Source organism: Haemaphysalis longicornis, unplaced genomic scaffold (genome assembly GCF_048455015.1).
Source record: "Haemaphysalis longicornis isolate Haplotype H1 unplaced genomic scaffold, Haemaphysalis longicornis Haplotype H1 scaffold_7, whole genome shotgun sequence".
Lineage (NCBI taxonomy): Eukaryota > Metazoa > Arthropoda > Arachnida > Ixodida > Ixodidae > Haemaphysalis > Haemaphysalis longicornis.
In genome coordinates this window covers 72,776,853-72,801,968 of record NW_027526422.1, presented here as the reverse complement: position 1 = coordinate 72,801,968, position 25,116 = coordinate 72,776,853, and the positions used below count along the sequence as shown (strand labels likewise).

At 48.1% G+C, this 25,116-nt stretch overlaps 2 protein-coding genes across 2 annotated transcripts; both read right to left on the bottom strand.

Annotated features, from left to right (window-relative positions):
• LOC144146345 (uncharacterized) lies at window positions 1–12,400 on the bottom strand. The gene is made up of 3 exons (XM_077678301.1): window positions 12,281–12,400; window positions 11,377–11,543; window positions 1–448 (listed from the first exon to the last, which is right to left on the bottom strand). The coding sequence occupies exons 1-3, from the start codon at window positions 12,398–12,400 to the stop codon at window positions 1–3; spliced, it is 735 nt and encodes a 244-aa protein (XP_077534427.1).
• A 6,222-nt stretch (window positions 12,401–18,622) lies between these two features.
• Window positions 18,623–23,669, bottom strand: LOC144146344 (uncharacterized). The gene is made up of 3 exons (XM_077678300.1): window positions 23,350–23,669; window positions 20,950–21,207; window positions 18,623–18,794 (listed from the first exon to the last, which is right to left on the bottom strand). Exons 1-3 carry the CDS (start codon window positions 23,667–23,669, stop codon window positions 18,623–18,625), a joined length of 750 nt encoding a protein of 249 aa, XP_077534426.1.
• Window positions 23,670–25,116: the final 1,447 nt, after the last annotated feature.

The window sequence follows — 25,116 nt, the reverse complement described above, 5'->3', positions numbered from 1 at the left end:
TTATGGCTGCACATCCAGCAACGCCAATACAACAATCTCCTTGAGGAGGACCCCCAAGCCTCGTATTTCCGAGACGTGAATGAAATTAAGACATGAGTTAGAATCTTTGCTTACCTTCATCTTCGCGTGCGTGGCGGGCAGGAAACGACCGGCGCTGCCGCCGGACGTGGCGTACGGAATACCAAAGAAGGTCCGCACCGCCCTGCTCCCGCTACGACCGGGCTCGCTCTTGTTTCCCGCGACATTCACGCCATCGATGAGGACGCTGAGCTGTTCGGAAGGGTTGATGCAGCCTGCCCGGTCAGATGTGCCGGTGACGCCGTGCGCCGTGGAAGCGTTGCTTTGAACGCGGGCGTTCATAAAGGCCGGCCACACAATAAGTAGGGCCAGCAGCGTGATGAACAGGATGATCACCAGGGACGTGGCGACGGTTCCAAGGCGTCTGCTCCTGCGTGGAACATCCGGGACACAGCGATGGCCCACCCTTGTTCCTGTTTTTCCGGGACTTAGGTAAAGACTAGTTTGATGACAACGTGCCATCAAACACGCCAAATTACCCGTCAAGCAATAAATATCCGTTACTCTCTTGGTCAGCCGCTTGGAGTGGATATTCCCACTTTGCGAGCTCTTCACCTGCCTTATTTAAACTGTGGTTGTCATGAATCTCAAACTCCAATCACTTACTGAGGCTTGATCAGTAATGATCACATCGCGTTTAAATCGTGCTTGGCGAGGTGTGGAAACCCGTTCGCCGTTATGAAAACGAACAGTATAAGTGAAAAAAGTTTACCCTCGGCGGAGAAGATGACTCAAGCAGGTTTCAGTTGCAGGCTACGAACCGTACAATAAAGATTCACGTCATATTGGCAGTACCGCAGCGATGCCTAATCATTGCGAGCATGAACCAGCCGTACTTTGCGGATTTATGTACACATTTAGTTATTGATAATTACAACAGCCATCCTCATTGTCTTTTACTGATTTTACTTTTGTTGACCAATTTTAGAGTTTACGTCTTCATCCCTCCTACATAATTAGTGTTTTGGTGCTCTTTGCCCTACTTGACCATCATCATCAGTTATTGATGAACGGTTCTAGGCATTATAAAATAGATTTACTTTCGGTATGATATTTCTAGGTGTGGCCGACGCACGCACTTGGCGACGACTCCAGATTAACCACACCTTCCTCCATTGGATTTCCCCTACCGCATACCCTCCCAACTGCTCATGCAGCCGCCCAGCACCCCAAATACAACAACTCGTTTGGTTCGGATGGGCCCCCTGGGGCCCTATTCTCGACTGCACGAACTCCCAGGCAATTCACCATGTTTTTTTTTTTTTTTTTTTTTTTTTTTTTTTTGCGTAAGCACAATGTAAGCAAACAGTGACCCGTATAGCTATGACGACATGCAGTGCAATTTGACGCTTCACTCATAAAGATCCCAACCAAGATATCAAATATTGTGCATAAAAGATATAAAAACCTTTGGCATAAATTATAAAAATTTATACAGTAGCTGAGATTGGCAAAGGAAACACATTTCTGCAGGTCAAAATTGGCGTCAACACCACAAAGCGATCGAGTAACGTTGATCCAAAAGGGAGCGAAAGGCGGATGTTGAGCTAAAGAACACCGCACAATTTTTTTACGGTATCTATTTATTTATTTCAATCTCTTTTAGTAACATAGTTGAGCTCTCTGCTTCAATGCAAGCTTTGTAGCGTTATCAACTTCCCGGCCGCCACCGGCGCCACGCTATCGTCTGCTGCTATGTTACAAGTTTATGGCGTGATCGCATAAAAATACGGCCGAGACCATCGCTTCTATGACACATAACAGCAGCGAAGCGCTACGTCTGATAACCGCGGAGCGTACCGATGTCGCCGATTCACTCAATCGTCAAGCTCAACAAGTCACTTTTCTTTGTTATTTCTCTCTTGAGTTCGATCATATGACCCAGCAGGTTACTAGGAGGAGCGTGGACAAATACCATGCATTGGGTTCTCTTTGTTATGGAGAAGCTTGCACTTCCCTCTTATGTCGCGGTTACGCCAAACAAATCATTTTTGTTCTATTCCCAAACATAAAAGCAAAACAGTGCACGTTATTTCTACGTTCCGCGATCATTGACTTGGAAACAGTCGAAGCTACTATTTGTTTCGGTAGAAAACATGCTTTAAACTGCGCGTCATGCGAAACTGCGCCTCCTGCAAATTCGCGGACATTTGGCGGCGCCGAAGGTAGGGGAAATTTTTTGCCCTATTTCGCGGAAAAAGCTGTTACGTTCGTTTTAAAGCTGTTACGTTGCATTACGTCATTTTTACGCAGGCTGAAGTTGCCAATCTGTGACGTAATCATTCCCGCCAACTGTTTAAATTACGTCACGCCTTCTCAGCCAATCACAGAGAGGGTGTGCATTACAAGCAGTATTGTTGTTGAATAGCAAAGACAGGCTTACGCTGTCATGTCCGGTGCATTTAGTCTAGTTTTTTATTGCTGGCCAAGAATTATGCGCTTTCAGTAAAGAGAAATACGGCAAAGTTTACAACTGGTGACCCTAAACGTAATGAAACGTCAAAATGACGACAGCACACACAACCGATTTTTCAACCGGAAGCACGGGACCAAAATTGAAAGCCAATCAAAAAAGACATCCGGCAAATTGTCCAATTCCCCGGGAATTGGACAATTTGCCGGATGTCTTTTTTGATTGGCTTTTAATTTTGGTCACGTGCTTCCGGTTGACAACGCATTTGCGCGTGCTTTCGTCGATTTGACGTATCATGACGTTTACTTTCAACAGTTCTAAAGTTTGCCTTACTTCTCCCTACGTGAAGAGCACAATTCTTGGCCAGCAATTAAAAGCTAGACTAAGTGCACCGGATATGACAACGTAAGCCTGTCTTTGTTATTCAACAGCAATGCAGCTTGCAATACACACACTCTCTGTGATTGGCTGAGAAGGCGTGAGGCCATTTATACAGTTGGCGGGAACGACATATCACGCATTGGCAACTTCAGCCTGCGTAAAAGTGACGTAATGTTACGTACCCGCTTGAAAATGGCAGCTTCTCTTGTCGCGAAATAGGGCAAAAAAATTTCCCTGACTTACGGCACCGTGAAATGTCCGCGAATCTGCAGCAGGCGCAGTTTCGCATGCGCGCGGTTAAAAGTATGTTTTCTACCGAAACAGATTATAGTTTCAACGGTTTCCAAGTGAGCGATCACGGAGCATACAAATAACGTGCAGTATTTTGCTTTTATGTTTGGCAATAAAATAAAAATTATTTGTTTGGCATAACCGCAACATAAGAGGGCAGTACAAGCCTCTGCATGGCAAAGGGAACCCAATTCATGGTATTTGTCCATGCTCCTAGCTCCTAGTAAGCTGCTGGGTCACATGACCAAATTCAAGAGAAAAATAACAAAGAAAAGTGACTCTTTTGTTCATTACAGTGCCGATTGAAGTCTAGCTTGACGAATGAGTGAATGGGCGACATCGGTGCGCGCTCCGCGGTTATCACGCGTAGCGCTTCGCTGCTCTTAGGTCTCATGCAAGCGATGGTTGCGGCCGTCTTTTTCTGTGATCACGCCATAAACTTCTAACATAGCTGCAGACGATGGCCAGGTGGCGGTTACAAAGCTTGCATTGACGCAGAGAGCCGAACTATGTTACTAAAAGTGATTGAAAGAAATAAATGGATACGGCAAAAAAATTGTGTGGTGTTCTTTAGCTCGACATCCGCCTTTCGCTCCCTTTTGGATCAACGTTACTCGATCGCCTTGTCGTGTTGACGCCAATTTTGACCTGCAGAATTGTGTTTCTCTTGCCAGCCTCAGCTACCGTCTTGATTTTTATAGTACATGCCAAGTGTTTTATATCTTTTATGCACAATATTTGATATCTTGGTTGTGATCTTTATGAGTGAAGCGTTAAATTACACTGTATGTCATCACAGCTATACGTGCATCACGTCACTGATTGCTTCCGTTGTGCTTACGCAAAAACATGGCGAATTGCCGGGGAATTTGTGCACTCGATACCCCTGGAGCTGTTTTAATACAAAAGTGTTTAATGCCAGGGTTCACCAAGATCTTACTGACGTCATATCCGCCACGGAAATGACCTCGCCAAAAGAAGTTTGATTGACGTGTCTACGCCGGGATTTGAACCACGAATTCTTTAGCCGCAACAGGTGGAACGAAACGTGCTCCCGACTGCACTATGAAGAGACGCCCAAACAGGACGACAAACACGCCTTATATCTTTCCCTGTAGATAGTGTTGCCGTCTAGGAAATGCGAAGAGAAGTAGCGCATCATGGCGCTAATGAGCGTCGGCAGTTGGCGCCTCCATGCCAGCGCCTACGTGTACAGGGGACTAAATCAGTCGGATTTACGCAATGCTCTGGCGCGTGCCATCCAGTGTCTTGCGGTGATGCGTATAACGGCGCCACGCCGTCGAAATATAAATTGCGATGTGCTAGTTCATATCGATGCACAATAAACATTCAACTGCTCCTGTGAAGGCACATTTCACTTTCGTGTATTACCGGTTCCTGTGGAAGAGGGATCAACCACATTTTTTGCGTCATTTCGGACGCGTACCCTAAGTTCCTGTTTCTTGCGCGACTGGTGCCTTTCTGCGTCGTTTCGAACGTGCCATTTATTTTTTCTTGCGCAGCTGGAGTCTTTATGCGTCATTTCAAACGCGCCATTTTTTTCTTGCGTCGCCGCTTTTTTCGCTTACTATCGCCAAAACCAACCCGACGAGCATTCCTAACTAAATGAACGCGGGGGCTGCCGGTTAAATACACAGATTTTGCCTGAAATGCACCTGCACTTTTCTGTGCATCCCACAGCAGGGAGATGCATGACAAGCGTCAGCGGTTCACGAGGTTCGAACAGTTATGACTATTTAAACCGCGGGGTTTTGGAAGCCTCAGCGTGACCCCCTCACGATGGTAACCGGGCTCTACTTGGGTCCGTTATCTCGAAAACCGGCATGTCATATGCCTTGGAGATTTTAACTGTGTATTAAACCAGGATGACAGGATAGGGCCCTCACATAGAGTAGATTACCAAGGACGGATCTAAACAAGTTAATACTTCATTTTAATTTAATTGACGCACACGTACTCCTTCACGGAACAACGGTGCAGTACACATGGCAACAAGGAAGGACGAAAAGTAGACTAGACAGAGTCTACGTTAGCTCGGTTCTGGCAGACATTGTCACAGAGTGCGAAATAGTGGAAGCTGCAGCATCGCTTCCGCAAATCTCGGATCACAGCCCTGTGGGAATTAAAATAGCTAGCCAAGGAAACCCAAGCAATAATCAAGCCTGGAAGCTGGACACTCGCATACTATATGACAGGACATGCAAAGCCAGCCTAAGAAACGGAATAGCAGCGTCAATCGAAGGGAGGCAAGTTAACGACTGGGACTCGTTAAAAGTGGAATGGAAGACCCTCTGCATTGAAGAGGGAAAAAAGCTCAGACACCGGCAGTCAGATGAGTTAACAAACATCTTAAAACGAATAAGAATAATAGAACGAGGCAACCCCGCAACACTGCTAATGCAAACCTACCTTAAAGATTTAAAACTGAGACACTCCAGATTAAGCAGGCTGTACTCCACCACTGCCGAAGTTCATAGAGCCAGACAATCTCCCAGTGCCAACCCTGAAGTCTTGAGGTACGAACGAAACAGGCAGCTGAAAGCAGAAGCGAATAAGTCAAACCAAGCAAATCTCACACCAGGGGACATCGACAAGTTCATTACCTACTTTCAGGAAATGACCTCTAGTGAGACAACCAGAGACATCGGTAGCATTACCTCTAGCCCCTACTTAGCAAGCCTTCCACAATTACCAGATGAAGACTTTGCACGCTTAATCGCTCCGATTACATTAAAAGAATTAACAGAGTCGATAAAGCAACTCCACAAGGGCAAGGCACCAGGAGTGGATGGATTGCCAGTCGAGTTTTACAGCACATTTTGGGACCTTCTTGGACCCTTCCTATGTGCAGTACTAAATTATGTCCTCACAACGCACACAGTACCCCGTAGTTTTAAACGAGGTAGGATTATCCTAATACCAAAAAATGCCGGGGCTTGGAACGAACCTACAAGCTGGCGCCCCATCACGTTACTGGGGACGGATTACAAATTACTCGCATCAGTGCTAACAAGACGACTACAACTTACTTTGCCGGAAGTGATAACATCGTGGCAAGCCTGCTCAGTTGCAGACAGGAACTGTCAAACCTTAAACATGTTAAACAGAGACATAATAGAGTACACCAAAACAAGACAGGCTAGAGGCTGGCTCATTTCTTTAGATCAAGCACAGGCGTTTGACAGAGTAGAGCACAACTACATCTTCGCAACTTTAACAGCCTTCGGATATCCACAACAGTTTATTAATATATTAGCAATCCTTTATGAAAACATGCAGAGTGATCTAGTAGTAAACAAGCAGGTAGCAACTAGCCTGAGCGTAACAAGAGGGGTACGACAAGGGTGCCCACTTTCCCCATTACTTTTTGTTCTAGCAATAGAACCGTTCTTGAAAAATGTTGAAAATAACTCGCATATCCTAGGCTTACAGCTTCCAGGGAGTCAGACAGTTAAAGTAACGGCGTATGCCGATGATGTTAGCTTGTATCTACGGGACGAAGATAGTTTAGTGCATGCACTTAATTGTTTTGAGGAGTATTCCGAGTTAGCTGGTGCAAGACTAAATTGCACAAAAAGTAAAGCCCTAAGCCTAAGTCCATCAGAAAAACAACACATATATGGCATCCCAGTAGTCGCACATGTAGAAATCCTCGGCGTTACTTACACGTCAAGCGGGGTATCACTTAAGACATGGCACCAGACACTTAAACAACTCAGGGAGGATGTAAACGAAGCCTTAGCTTACGACTTTCCATACGCGGTTAAAAGGTATCTGGCATTAAATGTTTTCACAGGGAAAGTATGGTATATAGCCGGGACAGCTGCCCTTCCTCGATACATAGCGGTTAAAATTACATCTGAAGTATTGCGCCTGTTCTGGTCGGATAAAACGGCCCTGGTCAAAACCGGGAAACTGGGCCTGCCCAGACAATTCGGGGGGTGGAACATCCCCTCTGTAACCGATTACGCCGTGACCTATGCTTTGAAAAGTGTTCTTAGGGTCCTTGATCTGCAGACGGGGCATCCAGCAAGGCAGCTCTGTGTATACTTCTTGGGAGCGCAAGCTAGGTTATTTCCCCAGCATACTCTGGGTGGACCCAAGGCAACTCAGCCACCCCCCTTTTACGCCAAAGTAATAGCAGCATATAAAAAACTAACCACACATAACTCGCAAAGAGAAGTAGAAAACATGAGGAACATAGAACTGGCTCAGATATTAGATGATACGAGTCCTGTAAACCTTAAAGAGAAACAAAAGAACTTTCCTTGGCGCACGCTGATCAATGCAAATGTACCAGGTGAAGCCCAAGACGTAACATGGAAGTACGGGTGGTCAGTCTTGCAGACGAGAACTGTCTTAAGGAGATGGGGTACAACAACAACAGACAAGTGTGTGCACTGCAATCAGAGGGAGACAAATGAACACGCAATGGTCCAATGTACAGTCGCCAAAACATTTTGGCTCATAGTGAGTAGGGCATATAGACAACTCCGCATTCGGGACTTCCTGCAGGGCAGACGATGCCCAAGAAACCCTCTAGCTGTGCTTATCATAACGATTGGTCTTTATGTACTGTGGATAAACAGGTATACTGCCGTCAAGCAATCACGCCCCCGACGTAACCAGTGGAACTTACTGATCCACATGCACACAAAACTAACCGAAAACCTGGAAGCAGAGCTCTTCTTTTTAGGGGAAGAAGAATTCTTGAGAAAATGGTCTTGTCCTTTCATAGAGGTTCAAAACGGGCGAGTGCACTTGAGCTGCACTCCAATACACGGGTTACGTTTCACAGGAACATAAAAGGAGGCTTATAAAAGTGGGTGTGCCTGAGCCGCACTCCAATACAGGGGCTACATTTCAGGGAAATAACGGGAGGATCATAAAGGCGAGTGCACTTAAGCTGCACCCCAATAACGTACGGGTCAAGTTTACGGGAACATGAGGGGAGGCTTTTAAAAGGCGCAGGCGCCTCGGGCGGGGGAGACTCTCCTCCCGCACCTGTGCACTTGGCGCCTCACTACTGCAAAGTGAGCGGGCTCGCAAATGTAAGCCGCTTACTCGCGTCTTTACAGGTGTAAGCCATGTGGTGACTGTGATTGTGTTGCTAATGCCAAAGGCAGTTCCAATTGCATTATGTAAACAGAAGTCATGTTCAGAGTATCTAATAAGTCTTGTGGCCCCAAATGGGAAGGTGGGCCAAATAAGTGTATGCGGTACAGTCAACAAACCAATGGTCGGTTTCTTTTGTATTTGTTTTTGCATTTGAATGTCTTGAAGTTGTGTAAGTAGCAAGGAAGACCCGAGTAAATGAAACGTCTTGTGTAAAGGGAGCTGATGCTTGGAGTGGGGGAGTGGTTCCCCCCCTCCCAGGACACAGGCTGTCCTCTCAGTGCACAATTTATGTACCAAGAAGTGTACGTCATTTGTATTTGTGTTCAGGCAATGTTAGTTTTTCACTCATTCCGTATCTGCTTTATTGATAGCAAGGAGAGATGTCGTCCTGTTGTATTTGTTTTTGCATTTGAATGTCTTGAAGTTGTGTATGTAGCAAGGAAGACCCGAGTAAATGAAAAGTCTTGTGTAAAGGAAGCTGGTGCTTGGGGTGGGGAGTGGTTCCCCCCCTCCCAGGACACAGGCTGTCCTCTCAGTGCACAATTTATGTACCAAGAAGTGTACGTCATTTGCATTTGTGTTCATGCAATGTTAGTTTTTCACTCGTCATTTGCATTTGTGTTCGTGCAATGTTAGTTTTTCACTCATTCCGTATCTGCTTTATGGATAGCAAGGAGAGATGTCGTCCTGCAATGTAACGGATGAACCAAGTATGTAAACGTGGGAAAGCGTAACCACGAGTGTTTTGTACTTCCTTTTGATACGAGAGAAAAATAAAAATTCCTTTGTTATCTCGCTGCGCCGGCTGATTCCGGCAGTCGCTTGACATCGACCGTTAGCGAGCTATACGACGACAAGGCGAGCCCATAAAGTGCTCTGCACTTAAAACTTCATCCGAACAAGACATCACGTATTAATGCCCGACCACATGCAGCCTACTTTCAGCGTTTTCACACGTCGACGTCATCTCGCGTCGACGCGCGTCAGCGGGTGTTGCCAAAAATGCATGGCGACGTGAGCTGACGCCCGAGCGACGCCAATGTCTATGCTCGCCAGACATCGGCTTCGACGCAGCGCGAGAGAATCGGAAAGCGGGGTCATTCTTTTAAGCAGAAAACAGTCAATGTCTTTTTACCCTGCGGTAATCGGCTGCCTTGAGACGAATTACAAGCTATAGCTTCTAGAACAGAAATATATTTCTGTTCTAAGAGCGCCTTCGTTCGTGGCTTGTTTGGCTCACATCGGGGTGATCGGGGATTTGCGATAGCTTTTTGTGAGTAAATAAGGGATCTCTGGCTACATCGTTTGCAGTATCAGCATTAAGGGGCTTCTCAGCAAGATCTGTGCGTGACTAGTAAGCGTTATCAACGCGAAAATTCTAGCGGCGCATTCCATTCCATTCGCGGCTACCGTGGCTTGCGTAGGGGAGACCGGGGATGTGCGATGGCTTTTCTGGACCAAAAAAAAAAGGGAGCTTTGGTTACATCGCTTGTAGTACTAGCATAATTGGCCCCGGGTCCGAGAGCAGTGCGTAAGAAACAAGCATTATCCCTGTCAAAATTTCTTAAATACGGCCAAAACAAAACACACCCGCAATATTCATTGGCAGCCTACCTTAGGATACCAAATTCGTGGACTCCGCTGTGTCTCGCGGCGTGGTCGAGAGGTTGCGAGTTGGGCTCCTTTTTTTGAAGGTCCGTGGTTCGAATTAAGGCAAGACTTCGCTGTTTCATTTTATTATTATTTCTAAGCGGTGAGCGTTTTATCAGTTTTGTTTTTTCCACGATAAACAAAGAATGCCAGACAACCTTGCCTATAAATCTAGAACTGACGACTCTAACCTCAGTAGTAAGGCAGCGCTGAAAATATTTTTGCTTACCCTTATATGAAGCAGTCCGTCCATAACATCAAGGTAGGACACCAAGTTGCGAGGAAATAAATTGTGCGAAGTGCGTTTTTGTCTACCAAGCTTCCTTATTTTGTTCAGATTAGACGGTGATAACTTGAAATACATTTTGCAGGATTTCAAAATTGGCCCGCAAGCATTCGTAGCAATGAATAAAGTGAGCCAAGTGTGTTTTTTATGGCAAATCTATGGTCCTGATAACTGCATTTAAGCAATCGAAAATAACTGTCATAAAGGGTCAAACATAACTTCAAACTGTGAAGACAGCATAGCATGTGATCATACAGCACATGATCACCGTCCATAATTGCCTGCAGATGGCAGCTTAAACATTTTAGAGTCGAGAACCGAATGAAATGTTCGCACTGTTTCCTTTTGGCATTCCTTATCGAAAGAAAGAAATGAAGATATCGTCCAAATTTTTACATTACTGGCAAGCAAACTTCGCGGGGGACTGACCTATGGCGGAGTACCATTTTTACACTTTTCCCCTTGACTAAAAAGTTCGTTGCTATGTAGGTAATGTAGGGCGTCGCATTTTGTACACGGCGAGGCTCACGAAATACTACCTGCTTTGCGTACCAATGTCACATGCTGACTACTATAATTCTCATGCGCCAACTGGTTTCCATTCGCATGCAGCCATGCAGCTCTGTCAGCATGTAACCAGGTGATAGACCATGTTCTGTTGTATAAATGGATCCGCTATTGCATTCCTTGCATTCGAATTCCTTTCGTTCACACAGTCCAGAAACAAACACATCACTATTGAGTGAAAGTTACTTCTTTGCGAAACAGTCCAGTGTGATCGCTTGAAGCTAACCATAATCAATCCCCAAATAAGAGAAGTTCATATTATCCCCTCCATCTTATTTACAAAACGTTGATAATACAAATAATGCAAGCTGCTTGCAATCCACCACTGTTAGAGTAGCAGCAATTTTCACTAGCCAGTTAAAATACGTTTGGAAAAGATTCTTATGGGTGGCGTGACTTCTCCACTTCACACTAAGGTGCAAGTTGGCTTGCTGCGACTTGCTGATCCCCGCAGCGGCGCTAAGTCGGACCACAGTACTGACGTAAGGCACGTGCTAAGACAAGGTAACCTCTTGTGAACAAACACTCATGGTTATACTTGGAAAAAGGATCAAGCTGTGTTTTAACTCACCACTTGTCTTCAGCGGGAAAATTGAACTTCTGCGTAGCCCCCGTGTAACGTTCGTTAGAATTCGTGCCGTTTGGTGGTGTAGGAACTGGTGTCGGCAGTCGGTAATGCTTGTCCACCGACCGATAGGAACCCCGGCGGTTGCCTTCCAGACCGGGATCAAACGTAACCTACGATGACAGAGAAGAGGTTCAATGCTTATACCGGGACCAGTTTCCTTAAACCAAAGTGAAATGAACTGGCGAAAAAAATGCTGACCATTACTATACTCCCTTAAGCGAAATTTGTGCGCAACACGAACTACCGTCTTCTCGGTCACGGCGCTAACTGCTGCTTCTCGAGAGGCGATCGCACGATCAGCGAACGCGCGACGTCGCACACTACTCTGCCGTTATCTCGCAGAGCTCCACAGCCGCCGAGATTGTTGCTGTTACAGCAACAATCTTATGTGTGATTTCCTCTATGGCCTTTGTGGTTTTATGAAATAAAATATTTAAAAATTACAATTTGTACAGCGACATTTTTCACCTTCAGTACAGTTACTTCAATAAATGGTTGCAAATGAATACTTCATTACGTTGTAAAAGTAAACCTAGAAATCCTTTTGGATAGAACAAACATATTATCTTACAGAAAAGACCCAATGACCACACTTAGAAATTATCTAGGGAATTTTTTTACCCGACCTAGGGCAAAAGTGGCTTCGCAGGTTGGCAGCCCTGTTTCTGTAAATCGTGTTTGAAACTCCAGCGCAAATGCCAACTTAGCTCGAATGAGCCACGCAATGAAGAGCACGCCGAACGACCGATGTACGTGCGTCACACAGGGCGTGCTGGGCTTCTGTCGCGTGGCCTCGGCATACTGCCCTCGCCCTCACACTTTCGACATACTTTCATGCTACGCTTACCTGCGAGCCCATATTCGGATGCGTCTTCGTTATCTCGGTTATGTGGTAGCGGGTCGCCTCCGGAGAAGCGTCTCGCGCCGTCTCGGCATACCGCCCTCCCCCCACGCCCCACTTCCCCATTCGCCACACTTTCCTCGTGCGTTTTCCCTCTGTCATCGGTGTTCCCTTCGTTCGCTCGGTTACGAGGCCCGCGACTCCGCCAAACCACAGCAGCGGACGCTAAGTGCTGCGCACTTAAATCCTTGTACCACTACTGCTGTCCTCCATAGCTAGCGCTTTTTTTCCTTGATGTGGACAGCCACGCTAGTAGAAAGCGGCAATTTCACCGCCCAGACTCTCCCCTACTAGGACCATACACATCTTTACCAAAGTGTGCAAGCGTCTTCCATACACCGGGGTTACGTCTTCTAATCTACTACACCAAAACGACTGGAATGGCCGGCGTCGTTTAACCAAACCAAGCCGACCCTCCCTGTCGCGGCTAATTCCGTGGACGAAGGGAGCAAGTAGGGAAGAGAAAGTGATGCGACTAATAATGAAAGCCTGTATAAGCCGAAGGCGCTCTGCTTCTTTGAGCCCCTGATGTCGGGTAGCTATACGACGTATGAGATTGATAGTTTGATTGACCTGGGAAGTGAGGCGTGCTATTAACGTGGTGCTAGCACGGTTGCTCTTTATGTATAGGCCTACGATCTTCAGGCATTGCACCTGGGGAACGAGTTGTTCGTGAACTCGGGTTGTAATGTCCGGAGAAGTGTCTCTGCTGGTACTTTTAGCCGGAAGGATTAGTAGCTCCGTTTTTTCCGGTGAGCATTCAAGTCCAACGCCACGAGCGTAGGCAGGTACGACATCTGCGCCCTGCTGAAGGGTATCCTCAATGTGCCCATCACTGCCCCCGGTCGTCCACAAGGTGATGTCGTCGGCATAAAGACTGTGGTGAAGGGATGGTATGTTATTCAACTGCTGGGGGAGATTAATCATTGCTATATTGAATAACAGTGGCGACAGGACAGCGCCTTGTGGGGTGCCTATTGAGGGTAGGTGTATTATGTCAAAGTGTATGTCGTTGATCTGAAGGACTGCAGTGCGATCGGTAAGGAAATCGCGAATGTAATTGTAAGCACGAGCCCCCGGGGCAAGGGGTGTCAGGTTTTGCAGATCAATTGTCTAATTAGGAAAATTTATAAAACATCGCTGTAGGTACCTCAGAGCACATCCACTGCCCGCCTTGAACCACTTGTGGTCTTTAACACCGCCGAAGAGTTGATTGAGACGCATCTCTTGAGTCAGCTCACTAGTCTCACAACCACGCTCTCCGACAGCTGCGCCTTGACAGCCCATTCTTTATCGACGCGCCCATTCCCCTTCCCAGCCACATTCATCAGCTACTAACGGTGAGACCCATACCGCGCAATATGCACCCGACGTTTCATCGAGCGCGCAGGGAGCACAGGGCGAGGACGTTAACCAAGCTGTGCCCAATCACCTCCTCCACTTTCTATGTTGACGCTGCGAGATACAGGAGCCGTGAAGCTTATAGGAATGATCTCGCCTGTGGCCCTCAAAATCCTTCTTCGAAATTCTCCCACCACCCCAGTCGAGTTGGTATGGGCTCCGGCCCATACGGGTGTGGGGGGGGAACGAGGCAGCATACAGGGCCGCTCGAGAGCTCACCGTCTGAGCTGGTCCTGGCCTTGAGCCCTTCCACGGAGCCCTATCAGCCCGCGACATACTTGTTACCTTCAACGACATAACCTCGCACTACCGCTTCTCCCGCCGCCAACTACCCCCAGCCGCTCCGACCTTCTCCAATGAAGAGGAACGCCTATGGCGACTCACCCAGACACACGCTCTCCCTTGCCAATATCGACTTCACCTTATCTACCCGTCTTGTACCCCACCCCTTTGTGTCCCGACTGCGGATCCCTCCATACCTAAGACCACTGGATATGGCAGTGCCCCCAAAACCCATTCCCCCCTTTCACAGACGGAGAGCACTGGGCGAAGGCGTTGTGCAGCTCGGACCGTGAGGTCCAGGCTAAGGTCATCCAGCGAGCTCCAATGGTCACTGGCCGGTTACCACCGTCGGTCACCCGCCACCCAGACTAACCTTATGGGGCTTAAATAAAGTATTTCTCTCTCTCTCTCCCCGTTGCGGCCACCGTATCAATGAACACGACCAAAAGAGGCTATATAAATGCGAACCGCTCGTGTCCCCTAGACTGCCTCTTGCTACGAATATCTTGCGTGCGATAAGGGCTTGCCGCAGCTTCGCCGGGTAGGTACCTCATCCAGACCGCAAAGTGAACATCGCCCAGGTTGTAGCTAATCACAACAACCAAACATCTCCTGTTAGCCCGCACTACTGCAGAAGAGTTGGGGTAACAATCAGAGGCGCCAATTATTGCGGAGATTTTTCTTTTATCATAACAAATTTATTCATCCCGGAACCCGTAAAAAGTGGTTCTGTCTCTGCCCGTAAATATTCGAGGTAGCTTCGGCTTCCCCTTAAAGCCTGTTTTCTTCTCGATCCGACATGCTCTTTAGCGTACAGAAGACCCTTCCGTAGGGCTAAAACCGATTTTACGGATCACCTATGGACGAGAGGCCAATTTCGGTGGAGAAGCGAATTTTAAGCGTGGAACGCGAAAGCATTATTGCACTCGGCATGATGGAGCGTCCTGCAGTGCACCAGATGCTCATATACGGCAGCGCATGCATCACACGTGTGTCATGAGCGAGAATGTGGCGCGATGCATTCAGGCCAGAATAGATGGAGCGAATATGCGACGAAAAGACGACGGACAACGCACAGCGGTGCGCGCCCGACGCTTGGCGGCGGAAAAAACATCGGCCGTCACCGATCTAGCAGGGTACTACTACTACTAGGTGGTTCGGGTGAAAAGGAAAGGAAGTGCCCTGGGGATATTATTGAGCCCAACTGGGGGCTCACCTGTATACAACCCAGTGCGGTGGGGAGGGGGAGGAGGGGGATTAGAGAGGAGAAAGGGGGTGATAAAGAGATAGGTGGCCGAGTAACAAAAGCGAGGAGCCTCGACATGAATCTTGGTGAACAGAAAAGTTAGTCGGTGGCGAAGCGGCGGCGAGCGGCAAACCGAAGGAACCAATCAGGTCTTCCGATTTCCCCTCCATGGCGTATGTCGTGTACAGGCCGCTGCAGACGGCTGCTTTGGAAGAGTTTGATAGACGTTCGCTTGTCCCGCGCCTACTTGAGCTGAAAAAAAAACGGATTGTACATCTCATATCGATTGAGCAAAATTGTGTTGCAAGAAGTAAAGTCCGCGCGTTTCTGATCGCTCAAGCCGCAAGCGCAGCACGGTCCGACCCAACTACCGTGGCTTGTGTCCCCGAGATAGGCATGTACGATAGCTTTTATTAGTTTAAATAAAGGTTGTCCGGTAACATAACTTGTGTGAACAGCCACATGGGGCCCGTCTGCAAGTTAGGCGTGTGCGGAACAGGCGATATCACTGCGAGAGTCTCTGAAATACAGGAAAATACTAAAAGCCGCCAGCCATATGTTCGGAGGCAGGATTCTAAAGCTATAAAGTGGAGGTAGAATGCCGTTTTCACGTTCTGGGAGTCGCTAGTTGAAGTCTCCCAGGGGATTTTCGTTTTTTGTAGCGTGAGCTGCACTGCCTGAGGTTGACCAGTTTCGCGGGCTCCTGGACAGCCGCGCTACGCATGCCCGAGGAGCAGTGACGTCTCACGGCGCACAGCTGGCGCGCCTGAGCCGACGCCGCCACCGCCATTGGATTAGGACTGGATTGGATTGGATTTGTTTGATATGATTTCATTTTATTTGACTGGATTGAATTCGATTGGAAATCATTTTAGCAGCAGTAAGCATGATAATCAGGTAATCCTAGACAACCAGGATACCCAAGAATAACCAGCTGCACCTTAGCCGACGCTACGAATATCCTGATAGGACTGGACTGGATTAACTTGGATTGAATTTGATTTGATTGGATTGGATTTGATTGGAAATCGTTTTAGCAGCAGTAAGCATTATAATCAGGTAATCCTATGCATCCAGGAAACCAGCCGCATAAGCAGCCGAACCTTAGCTCATGCTACGTATATCCTGGCATAGCCGAGCTGAGCCACTGCTATTTTTTTACTGCCTTTAGCCCTTTTGAGAACTGAAAACGCCTATTTCAGCAGAAGACACGCCCCTTAGTCACGCAGTATTGTCAAACGACGTACAACCCAAGCGGGAAGCTCCTTCACTAGGTCCGTTTACTGAACGCTGCCGTTGATTCCGGGCATGGACGTTCAGTTAGCCACACTGAGAGCAACCTAGCGGCGGCGCAGCTGACGCAACGTAGGACGCCGCGTCTTCGCTCCATGTAGTTCAGCCCGACGAATTTACAACCGCCACGCAAACTTCACCGTGAAAGATCGCTCCGTGTATTCTGGCCTTTACAGCCTAGAGCTGACGGTGTTTTACTTACTAAAGGCGCCCGCGAGTGGAGAAGCTTTCCGCTCTTGTTCACACGCCATCCACTGAGGCAGCATGTTACAAACGCTTCGGGGTTCTCAATGGCCGCCACAAGCTGGCGCTACGGGATCACTCGCTCACGTCGGATTATTGCTCACGGTCAACGCCGCCGACGCCGCCGGATTCTTTGTGACACGGGTCCTTACGACACACGTAAAAGGCAGGTTCACCGGATTAACGCCGCGAGTAAAATTTCAAATGCATGAATATATATAGTTCAGAAAAATGTTCCTGTTAGTGTGTTAATAATCACGGTTGCACTGAATATGATCTGGTATCAGTCGGGTGAGATTATTTGCGCGTGTTGCGGAGGATCAGATGGCGATGGCGCGAAAATTGTTAATAAAAATTTGCACAATTAAGTATCGCTTTTAACCATTGTTATGATTCAGCGCGCCGCTACCTTGTGCGTACGTGATCAAAGTTTGGGGCACTGCAGTAAAGTTTTTGTGTGCTACTCTAAACCCCGCCCCCCTCAAGTTACGACAAGCCGGAGCATGTCCGTCCCTCGGGCACTCATTGGCGATGATTCACGCCGAAAATTCGGAAGAAACTGGCGGTGGCGGACAGGGACCCGTCGCTGCGAACGGGAACCTCTCGCTTAGAACCGTTCCTGGCCCCTCTCTCTGACGCAAGATGCGCCGGTTATCACAAGAGCGGGGGAGGAAATTCTGGTGTGTCTCCACTTTTTTTGGGCCGTGCGCAACACCCTGGAAGAGTGTGAGCCTCGAAGCTCCTGTGAATAAATTCCGCTTTTCGGAGACCCATGAGCGATCTCTTCGGGCTTTCATAAGGAGCATCGCCCTGCCATATTCATGCTGTAAGACCGCCAACACCAAGGCAGTGCTCCTACTCTCCGCTCGTTCACCATACTACCAATACATGACGGAGCCGATGGGGCTCGGCACGCGGACGCCTTTACCAATGTAACAGCGTGCAAGGAGTGGTCATTTGCCGGAATCCCATGCGTGCCGTAATCCCTTGGTTGCCGGAATCCCACCAACGTAATAAGTGCAAAGGCTACATTGCCCGCAAACAGGCTAATGATATTCTCCACATTACAAATCAGAAGGAGATCACTGAATTGTTTCCGCAATTCATGAGGGGCCATCTAAGATTCGCTCATTAAACGAGTGCGATGGCGGTAGCAATAGAAAAGATGTCCCACACGCGACGTCATCGAGAGATTCAAGGATGGCAAAGTTCAGCTTTCTTTCTTGATGCAGCAGGCTTTCGTATAGTGCACGCGGAGTCTGAAACCGGTAACTCTGGGCATCACCAAGAAAGTCCCACGAAGCCACGAGACACACCCGCATCTGTTTCAATATTTATTTATTTCATTGACTTCACCCTAAGAATGCGATGAAGCGCGTGGACGTGAAGTCCTGATTATGATCGAAGAATGCCTGTGCTCTGCCGATTGTCAGAATCCGAGGGGGCACTGTGAAGGTTAGGATAGGACACTGGTGCCGTGAGGCGAATTTGTGAGTCCAAGGCCACAAAGAGGACAGCAAATAGGCAATACACGCCACGAAATCTGTGGCATCTTAAAAAAGAACGGCCAAAACGTTCTTGACGTCATTTCCCCCCCTGTCTGCACTCTGTCGATCCCTTTTTTAAGCTGTGGGCACACAAACTTATTCCAACTACCTCAATTCTCCTCCAAAAACGAACGACTGTATACTATCGAAAAATTTGCATTAGTAATATCGTGTGGCTGTTCAGTACAGGTGCAATTTCGATGCTCCAGCTGCCCAGCAAGAAGGATTGTTCTAGAGGAACGAATTTTTAAACGTTGACTGCATCCACATATATCCTTATATTTTTGTATTGGAACTTTGTAAGCAAATACACGAAATGAATGCGGTAATTCGTACCTTGGAACCGCGGCTCGTGTTCATGTCTTGGCTGAACGTAACGATGCTGGGGTTTCGCTTCCGGCCCGAGGGCAGTGCGCTCTTGGAGCTGTTTACGTTCTGCGGGGTCCTCCTGGGTGCGTAAAAAGGAGGCATCAGTGTGATCAGGAGTAGCGAATGCAATTAGAACTGACACCCAGTGTGAGATCTGCTGAAACAAAGGAACTGTGCTTCTCTTGTGTCGCCACGAATGTCCACGGGTGCTCCCCCGAAAACGGAACCCTTCGTCTCAGCGCAAATTCTACGGTTCGCGCAAAGGAATGGGGAGGTAAATTTCTCACTCCCCGGGCAGGAGGGAGAGGAACCCGCATGTGCCTGCGAGACCACGGCACTCCCGCTCCCTCTACGGTGTGTGTGTCTGGAAAGCGGATTCTGCAAGGCCGCCTGCATGACGCACAACCAACAGAAGATTTACGAAAGGATTCACCTACAACAGCTACGCAGCTAAAAGTATCGGCTTTCCTGTAGTGTCAATGCGTTCAAAGCCAACTACCGAAACTACCGCAGCCTCTGTGTAACTAAAACCTGTAATGTTCGCACTATATATCCTAACCTTTTACTGCCGCGTTTAAGGCAAATCTTGGACACAGCCTCAAACACTGAGAAAACGAGCTTTTTTACAACCCATTCGTTGCAACATCTTAGCGAATCGATATCGGAATTGAGAGAAGGTGGCGTCGTAAGGTGCAGCAGCAGAACGGGTATCCGGATTAAGCGCGTCTTCAGGCTCACTTAGCAAACAAATATCGCTGTTATACGACCAAAATTTTGGCTGCCTTTGCAATTTTTCCTCTTGGGCGCCGCCCTACGGTCATTGCTATTGGCGACAAAGAGCTATACGCAATGCTTTATAAAGATGACTTTCGGTTAAAAATTTCGTATCCTTCGTTACTAAGTGTTCAGTGGGAAGAAGAGCGGTTGCATTGAAATCTAATACGGTTAATACCGATGAAGGAGCCCATTACTGCATACCAGTTCTCTTCATACCCACAACGTCTAAGGTTGTACGTTATCGCTGGCGCTTTTAGTAAAGCCGCTCCATGGGTACAGGCCAGGCAAGTGTTTACCAGATAGAAATCAACTTATCACGCTATTGCAACGTTCAAACTGCTGATTTCTACGCGGGTCTCGATTATCGGTACCTGGGCGCCCAGGACCAAGTAGATACGCATTGCTCCGCACCAGCGTGATTCTATGATCCCAATAAGACAACTACGGCGGACCGCCATTGAGCGGAACAGAAAACATTGTTCTGTCAAGATGCACAAACATTGGGTGAAGCGGCCTGATACTGCTCGGAATAAATGCGAAACGACGCAACATGGATTCAAAGATACACTACCCGACACGATGGTGGTCCGTTGCAACTAATAAAAGCCTCCAACCAGATTGAAATGTACATCTCGGGTTATTGTTCTCAATTGGCGCCGACTGGTTAATGGCCCGATTCCCGTGTGCTAATTTATTGGATAATAAGCAAACTGGTCCCAGTTGGGACCAACTGGGACCATCTCCACTATTCCATCTGGCTGTGATTTCGAATTTTTCAAGCCAGTTTTTAGTAATTCGAGTTTGGACAAGCTGACGCGCACCACGGTAGACCTGTGCACAGAAGGCGTTCGAACATTCGTAGCGTGTACGCACAAAAAATCTGCAGGAATTCAGAGAATTGTCTACTAATGCATAGCATTATTATGCCGCTTGTCTAGAATGTGAGTTCTTCACAGCCAAATTTGGCTATGAGTGGCGAAAGAAATTATTGTATTCTTTCACGTTTTCTTTTGTTTCTGTTCACCAATGATATCAATTTATACCGCTATAGCGATGAAGTGCCTCTACTTGGTTAAATATGTTTTTGGTCCGAAGATTCAAAGCGCGCTGCACAGTTGATCCGTTTGCGCTATTATTTATACGTATTTCCAACGCTCTTTTTCCAACTTTTTCTATTTGTTTCTCGGTTTTGTGGGGAGATGTATAGAACACATATTTTTGTTTTGGCAATAACCTTTGTTTAAAAGTTTTTTTCTTTTTTCTTATCTTTTGTTGTGCTTTTTCGAAATTTTGTTCGACCAATTAAAGGTGCTGCTTCCACGATATCTGCGGTTTTGTAGAAATTCGTGCGTTACATGGTCCTGGCTGTGGGGGTATCCGGCAAAGAATGCTACTTATTGAAACGCCATCTCGCAGCGTTCACTTCTCTCAGGACATCCGTCGGCGTGCAAGCGTACCCAAGTGACGAGGAGGCGACTTCCGGGTTAGCCTTTTGCGTGCCCGCGGCCTTCTCGCCGACGCCTGGGCTCCCGGCCCAGTGAGAAGGGTGTGCTCCTTCGTCACGGCTGTGCAAGGCCACGGTCTTGGCCTTGCGCATGCCAGGCCTTTTGAGAGAACTGCGGTTGGGCACCCCTGGAACCGGCGATGGGCCGGCAGCGGCTGGCGGCTTGTCCACCTCAGGCGACTGCTCCCGCGAGTTGCTCTTTGGGGAAGGCCTGCACGGGATAACATACGTCCGTCCAGACATACGCGCCTGCGAAGCCCCTCTAATGTCGACACCTGTTTTACTGGGAAATTCCCTCAACCAAAAGCTCATGGGTGCAAGACGGTTTAAGCTTTCTCAGTCATGGATGGGTGTCGTACCCTGGAGGAAATGATGGCGGCGGTGGTACCTCCCCCTTAAATCTGTATTTGATAGGATATTCTTTTTTGATGTCCAGAAGACATCATAAAAGAACATCATATCAACAAAAGTCCAGGCATACGCGGATGCGAAGCCCATCTAATGTACACACTTGGTTTACTGGGCAATTCTCTCAACCAACACCTGCCAATCATGGTCGCTCGGGTGCGAGACGTTTTAAGCTTTGTCAGACATTTATCAATGTCGTAGCCTGGAGGCGATGATGGTAGTGGTGGTTGTACCCCCCCCCCTCCCCCCATAAATCTGTAATTGATAGAATGTTCTTTTGGGATGTTCTTTTTGCCGTAAAATGCTTACTTTGCTGTGCATTTTTTAAACGGGACTTTTTTTTTCAAGCACCGTTTGCCTTCATGGTTTCGAAATTTATAAAAAGGCACGTCCGTCGTGTTTAAGGGTGCATTCTTGCATTTCACGGAACATGAAAATTTTCGGCGCTTCTTATCACACCAGGATAAGCATAAGTAGAGGCAGAGTGATGAGTTGTGCGCATAATTTTGCGTTCATACGGCGAAAGCAGCAGTGCGTTGCAAGAGTTGTATTAGGAGGACGGCTACGCAAACCAGCGCCTGTCATGTGTGCCCCAGTTATTGTCCAACGCACTGTTGCCACAAAATAAACTAATCTGCAAGCAACAAAGTTACAACCTTAGTTCATGAAGAGCGTTTAACTGAACTTGTGTAGAAGAAAGTTTAACTTATGGTTAGGATTGTTCTTAGAGGGCTCGAACCCTCCCTAGAAGTTAACATTAAACTGTCTGTCTGTCTGTCTGTCTGTCTGTCTGTCTGTCTGTCTGTCTGTCTGTCTGTCTGTCTGTCTGTCTGTCTGTCTGTCTGTCTGTCTGTCTGTCTGTCTGTCTGTCTGTCTGTCTGTCTGTCTGTCCGTCCGTCCGTCCGTCCGTCCGTCCGTCCGTCCGTCCGTCCGTCCATCCATCCATCCATCCATCCATCCATCCATCCATCTATCTATCTATCTATCTATCTATCTATCTATCTATCTATCTATCTATCTATCTATCTATCTATCTATCTATGGCTCGTACCTCCCGACCATTCGCAGCGTGCGTTTGCCTAATTGATTTTCTGGTTAACGGGAACCATGACTCAGCAAGCACGGGGCTGTGCGTTTAATTCCTTTCACGTCTAATATGAAGACCATAATACTTGTATACGGTAAGTTGCAGTGAGGCAAAACAGACCACATTGACACCACTTGGATCAATTAAACGACAATGGGAAGAAAAATAACTCGCAGCAAAAGTTTCCTCACCACCTCTAACGACATGAAGAGGATCACCAACCATCAATCCAAATAGTATCTATGTCCGCTGCAAATCGGCTCTATGTGTGGCGTGAACTCCACCGGATAAATTATTTTCTGAGCTAGCTCCGACCTTTCAGACCAGCGACGATTGGTTGAGACGGAACCGATGGCCAGCATGGTCCAAGGCATCCCGGCCTAAGGAAGCCGCCGACCGGACGGGTGCCTGATATCAGGACCTCGACTCAAAATTTGTTCATCATCTGAGCAGCGACTTCCCCCCCTCCCCCCTCCCCCAGCGCAGGCAGTTTCCTCATCAGCTGTCTCTATGAGCTTCCACTGTCACCTATACTACCATAACCAACTTTCCGAACCCGTTTAGCCACGTACATTAATTTTTCATGCCTCTGAGAGATATTACGCGTACAGCCCATGCCGGTTCTGTTTCAACGTGCCCACTTCGAGCGAGCTTTTCGTCGCACTGAGCAGACGATGCACCTGTGACGCAATACAAGCAATATTGTTTCCGTGCAGTGATGCAGGTTAAAGGCCTCGCAATTGTCAATAGTTAACGTCTTGAAACGGACGCGAAATTGACTTTTTTTAAGCGGACACAACCCTACGATTCTCCCACACGCACATATCCGGCGGAATTTTGTTAAGCCGGAAGACGTACCCTGGAGGAGAGCTAGAGTCCTCAGCGTTCGGTCCACCGAGGTTGCTTGCTGCCGCATGTCGCCCAGCCTGACCCTCGGGAGAGTCCCTAATGGGGCCTGAAGGCGCTGCGGTAACCTTCTGGTCCTTGTCGCCGCCGCTGTTGAGCTCCGCCGCCTTGGGTGGCTGCTGCCCGTTGACCCTTGAAGTAGGCGCCTTCTGTGGCCTGCTGCTGGGCTTCAAAACCGGGTCTGGAGGAGGGGACTTGCCCGCCTTTTCGAGGTCTGCTCGCTGATGAGGGCGTTTCTTTTTACGCGAGTGCGAATGCTGCCGAGTGGCCATTCTCTTCAGCCTTCTCAAGAGGGCTCGCGCACGTCTTCTTCCTTTCCTTCTTCTCCGAAAATGGCTGCCCCAGAGCAGAGGAGAAAGTTTCAGTGTCTTTGGCAGTAGTGTCAGCTACGCCGGTGATAGTTTAATTCATGTTCACAACGACGACGAAAACGGCGATAGTGACAGTGGATACGGTGGTGGTGGGGTGCGAAGAACCAAATCGTAAAAAAAGTGGAACTTACCCACCCCCACCCATTAATATAATCGGCAATCCTGGCATAGCTCTTAAAGAAGCCGTGAAGAGAAAACAAAAGTTTGTTTTCTCTTCACGGTGCACGGTGCAGTGCAAAAGTGCACCCGCAGCCCTAGCCATGGAATCGCCTGATTCGGAGAACAAAACTCTCGCCGAGAAGCTCGGGCTTGTATTTAACAACCTCACACCACTTGAACGCTCAATGCTTCTAAGTGCACGAGCGGCAGGAGTTGTGGGATACGCGGATGGACCGGAAAGCGACCATTCCGCGATAGCCACAACAGACGAACGCCCAGCCGTCGGCACCGCTGCCTCATCAGCCCCGTCGCGACGGATGAATACAGACTGGTACGTATGTGCCGTATTTTTATTACGGTTAATAATAGTTCAATTTTAGTAGCAGTATCGCTTATGCCAGTTGGCCGGTGTCGTGTATGGAAAGCCGTTCGCGCGAGCTCTCTGCTTCGACCAGAAAGATACGAGTGTCAATGCGCGGTGTGTACGGCATTTTTTCCCAAGGTCAGAGCGCTTTGACGGCGATTTGACGAAGTCGGCGACGAGCGCCAGCATGTCCCAGGAGTGAGCTAACGTAAGGGTCCCTGCCGTATTCACTTCCTCGGAAATGAAGCGAGCACACTCGTACTTCCTTTAGCTCTCGTTCTCCTCCGTTTGCAAAGTTCACGAAACGTAGCCACTTGCTTCACCGAGGTTCGTCGTTGGGCAGCACATGAAAGGAGATGTCCTCACCGGCGGGGATATCGCATTCCCTCGACGATTAGCCCGTACTACATGGGCATTTCAAAACGTAGCAACGAAATTTCATTGTAAAGTACTCGAACAAACTGAAGTTTTCAGTGGTTGTCAACTGGAAACGAGCTCCAAACAATAGCAGCAAGCCAACACCATTCCGAAACTGCGACAACTGTCACTATCTCGTCGCTGCTTGCTGTTCCATACTCCCCTCGTTTCTATTTTTACCTTTGCTGGTTGGCGATATGACGGCCAACCTCCTGTGAAGGGATTACGATACGAAGCAAGGTCGCGGCTGTGCGTGCTGGAACGGTTCGTTGGCCCCGAAGAGCCTCGAACCCGAAAATTCGTCGACGCGACGGTGGCGACGGCGATATGTCGAGTTCGGCTGGCGGTAGTTTCGTACGCATTGGCGTACACGCTTGCGTCTTTATTCGGAACTTCAACCGTTTACTC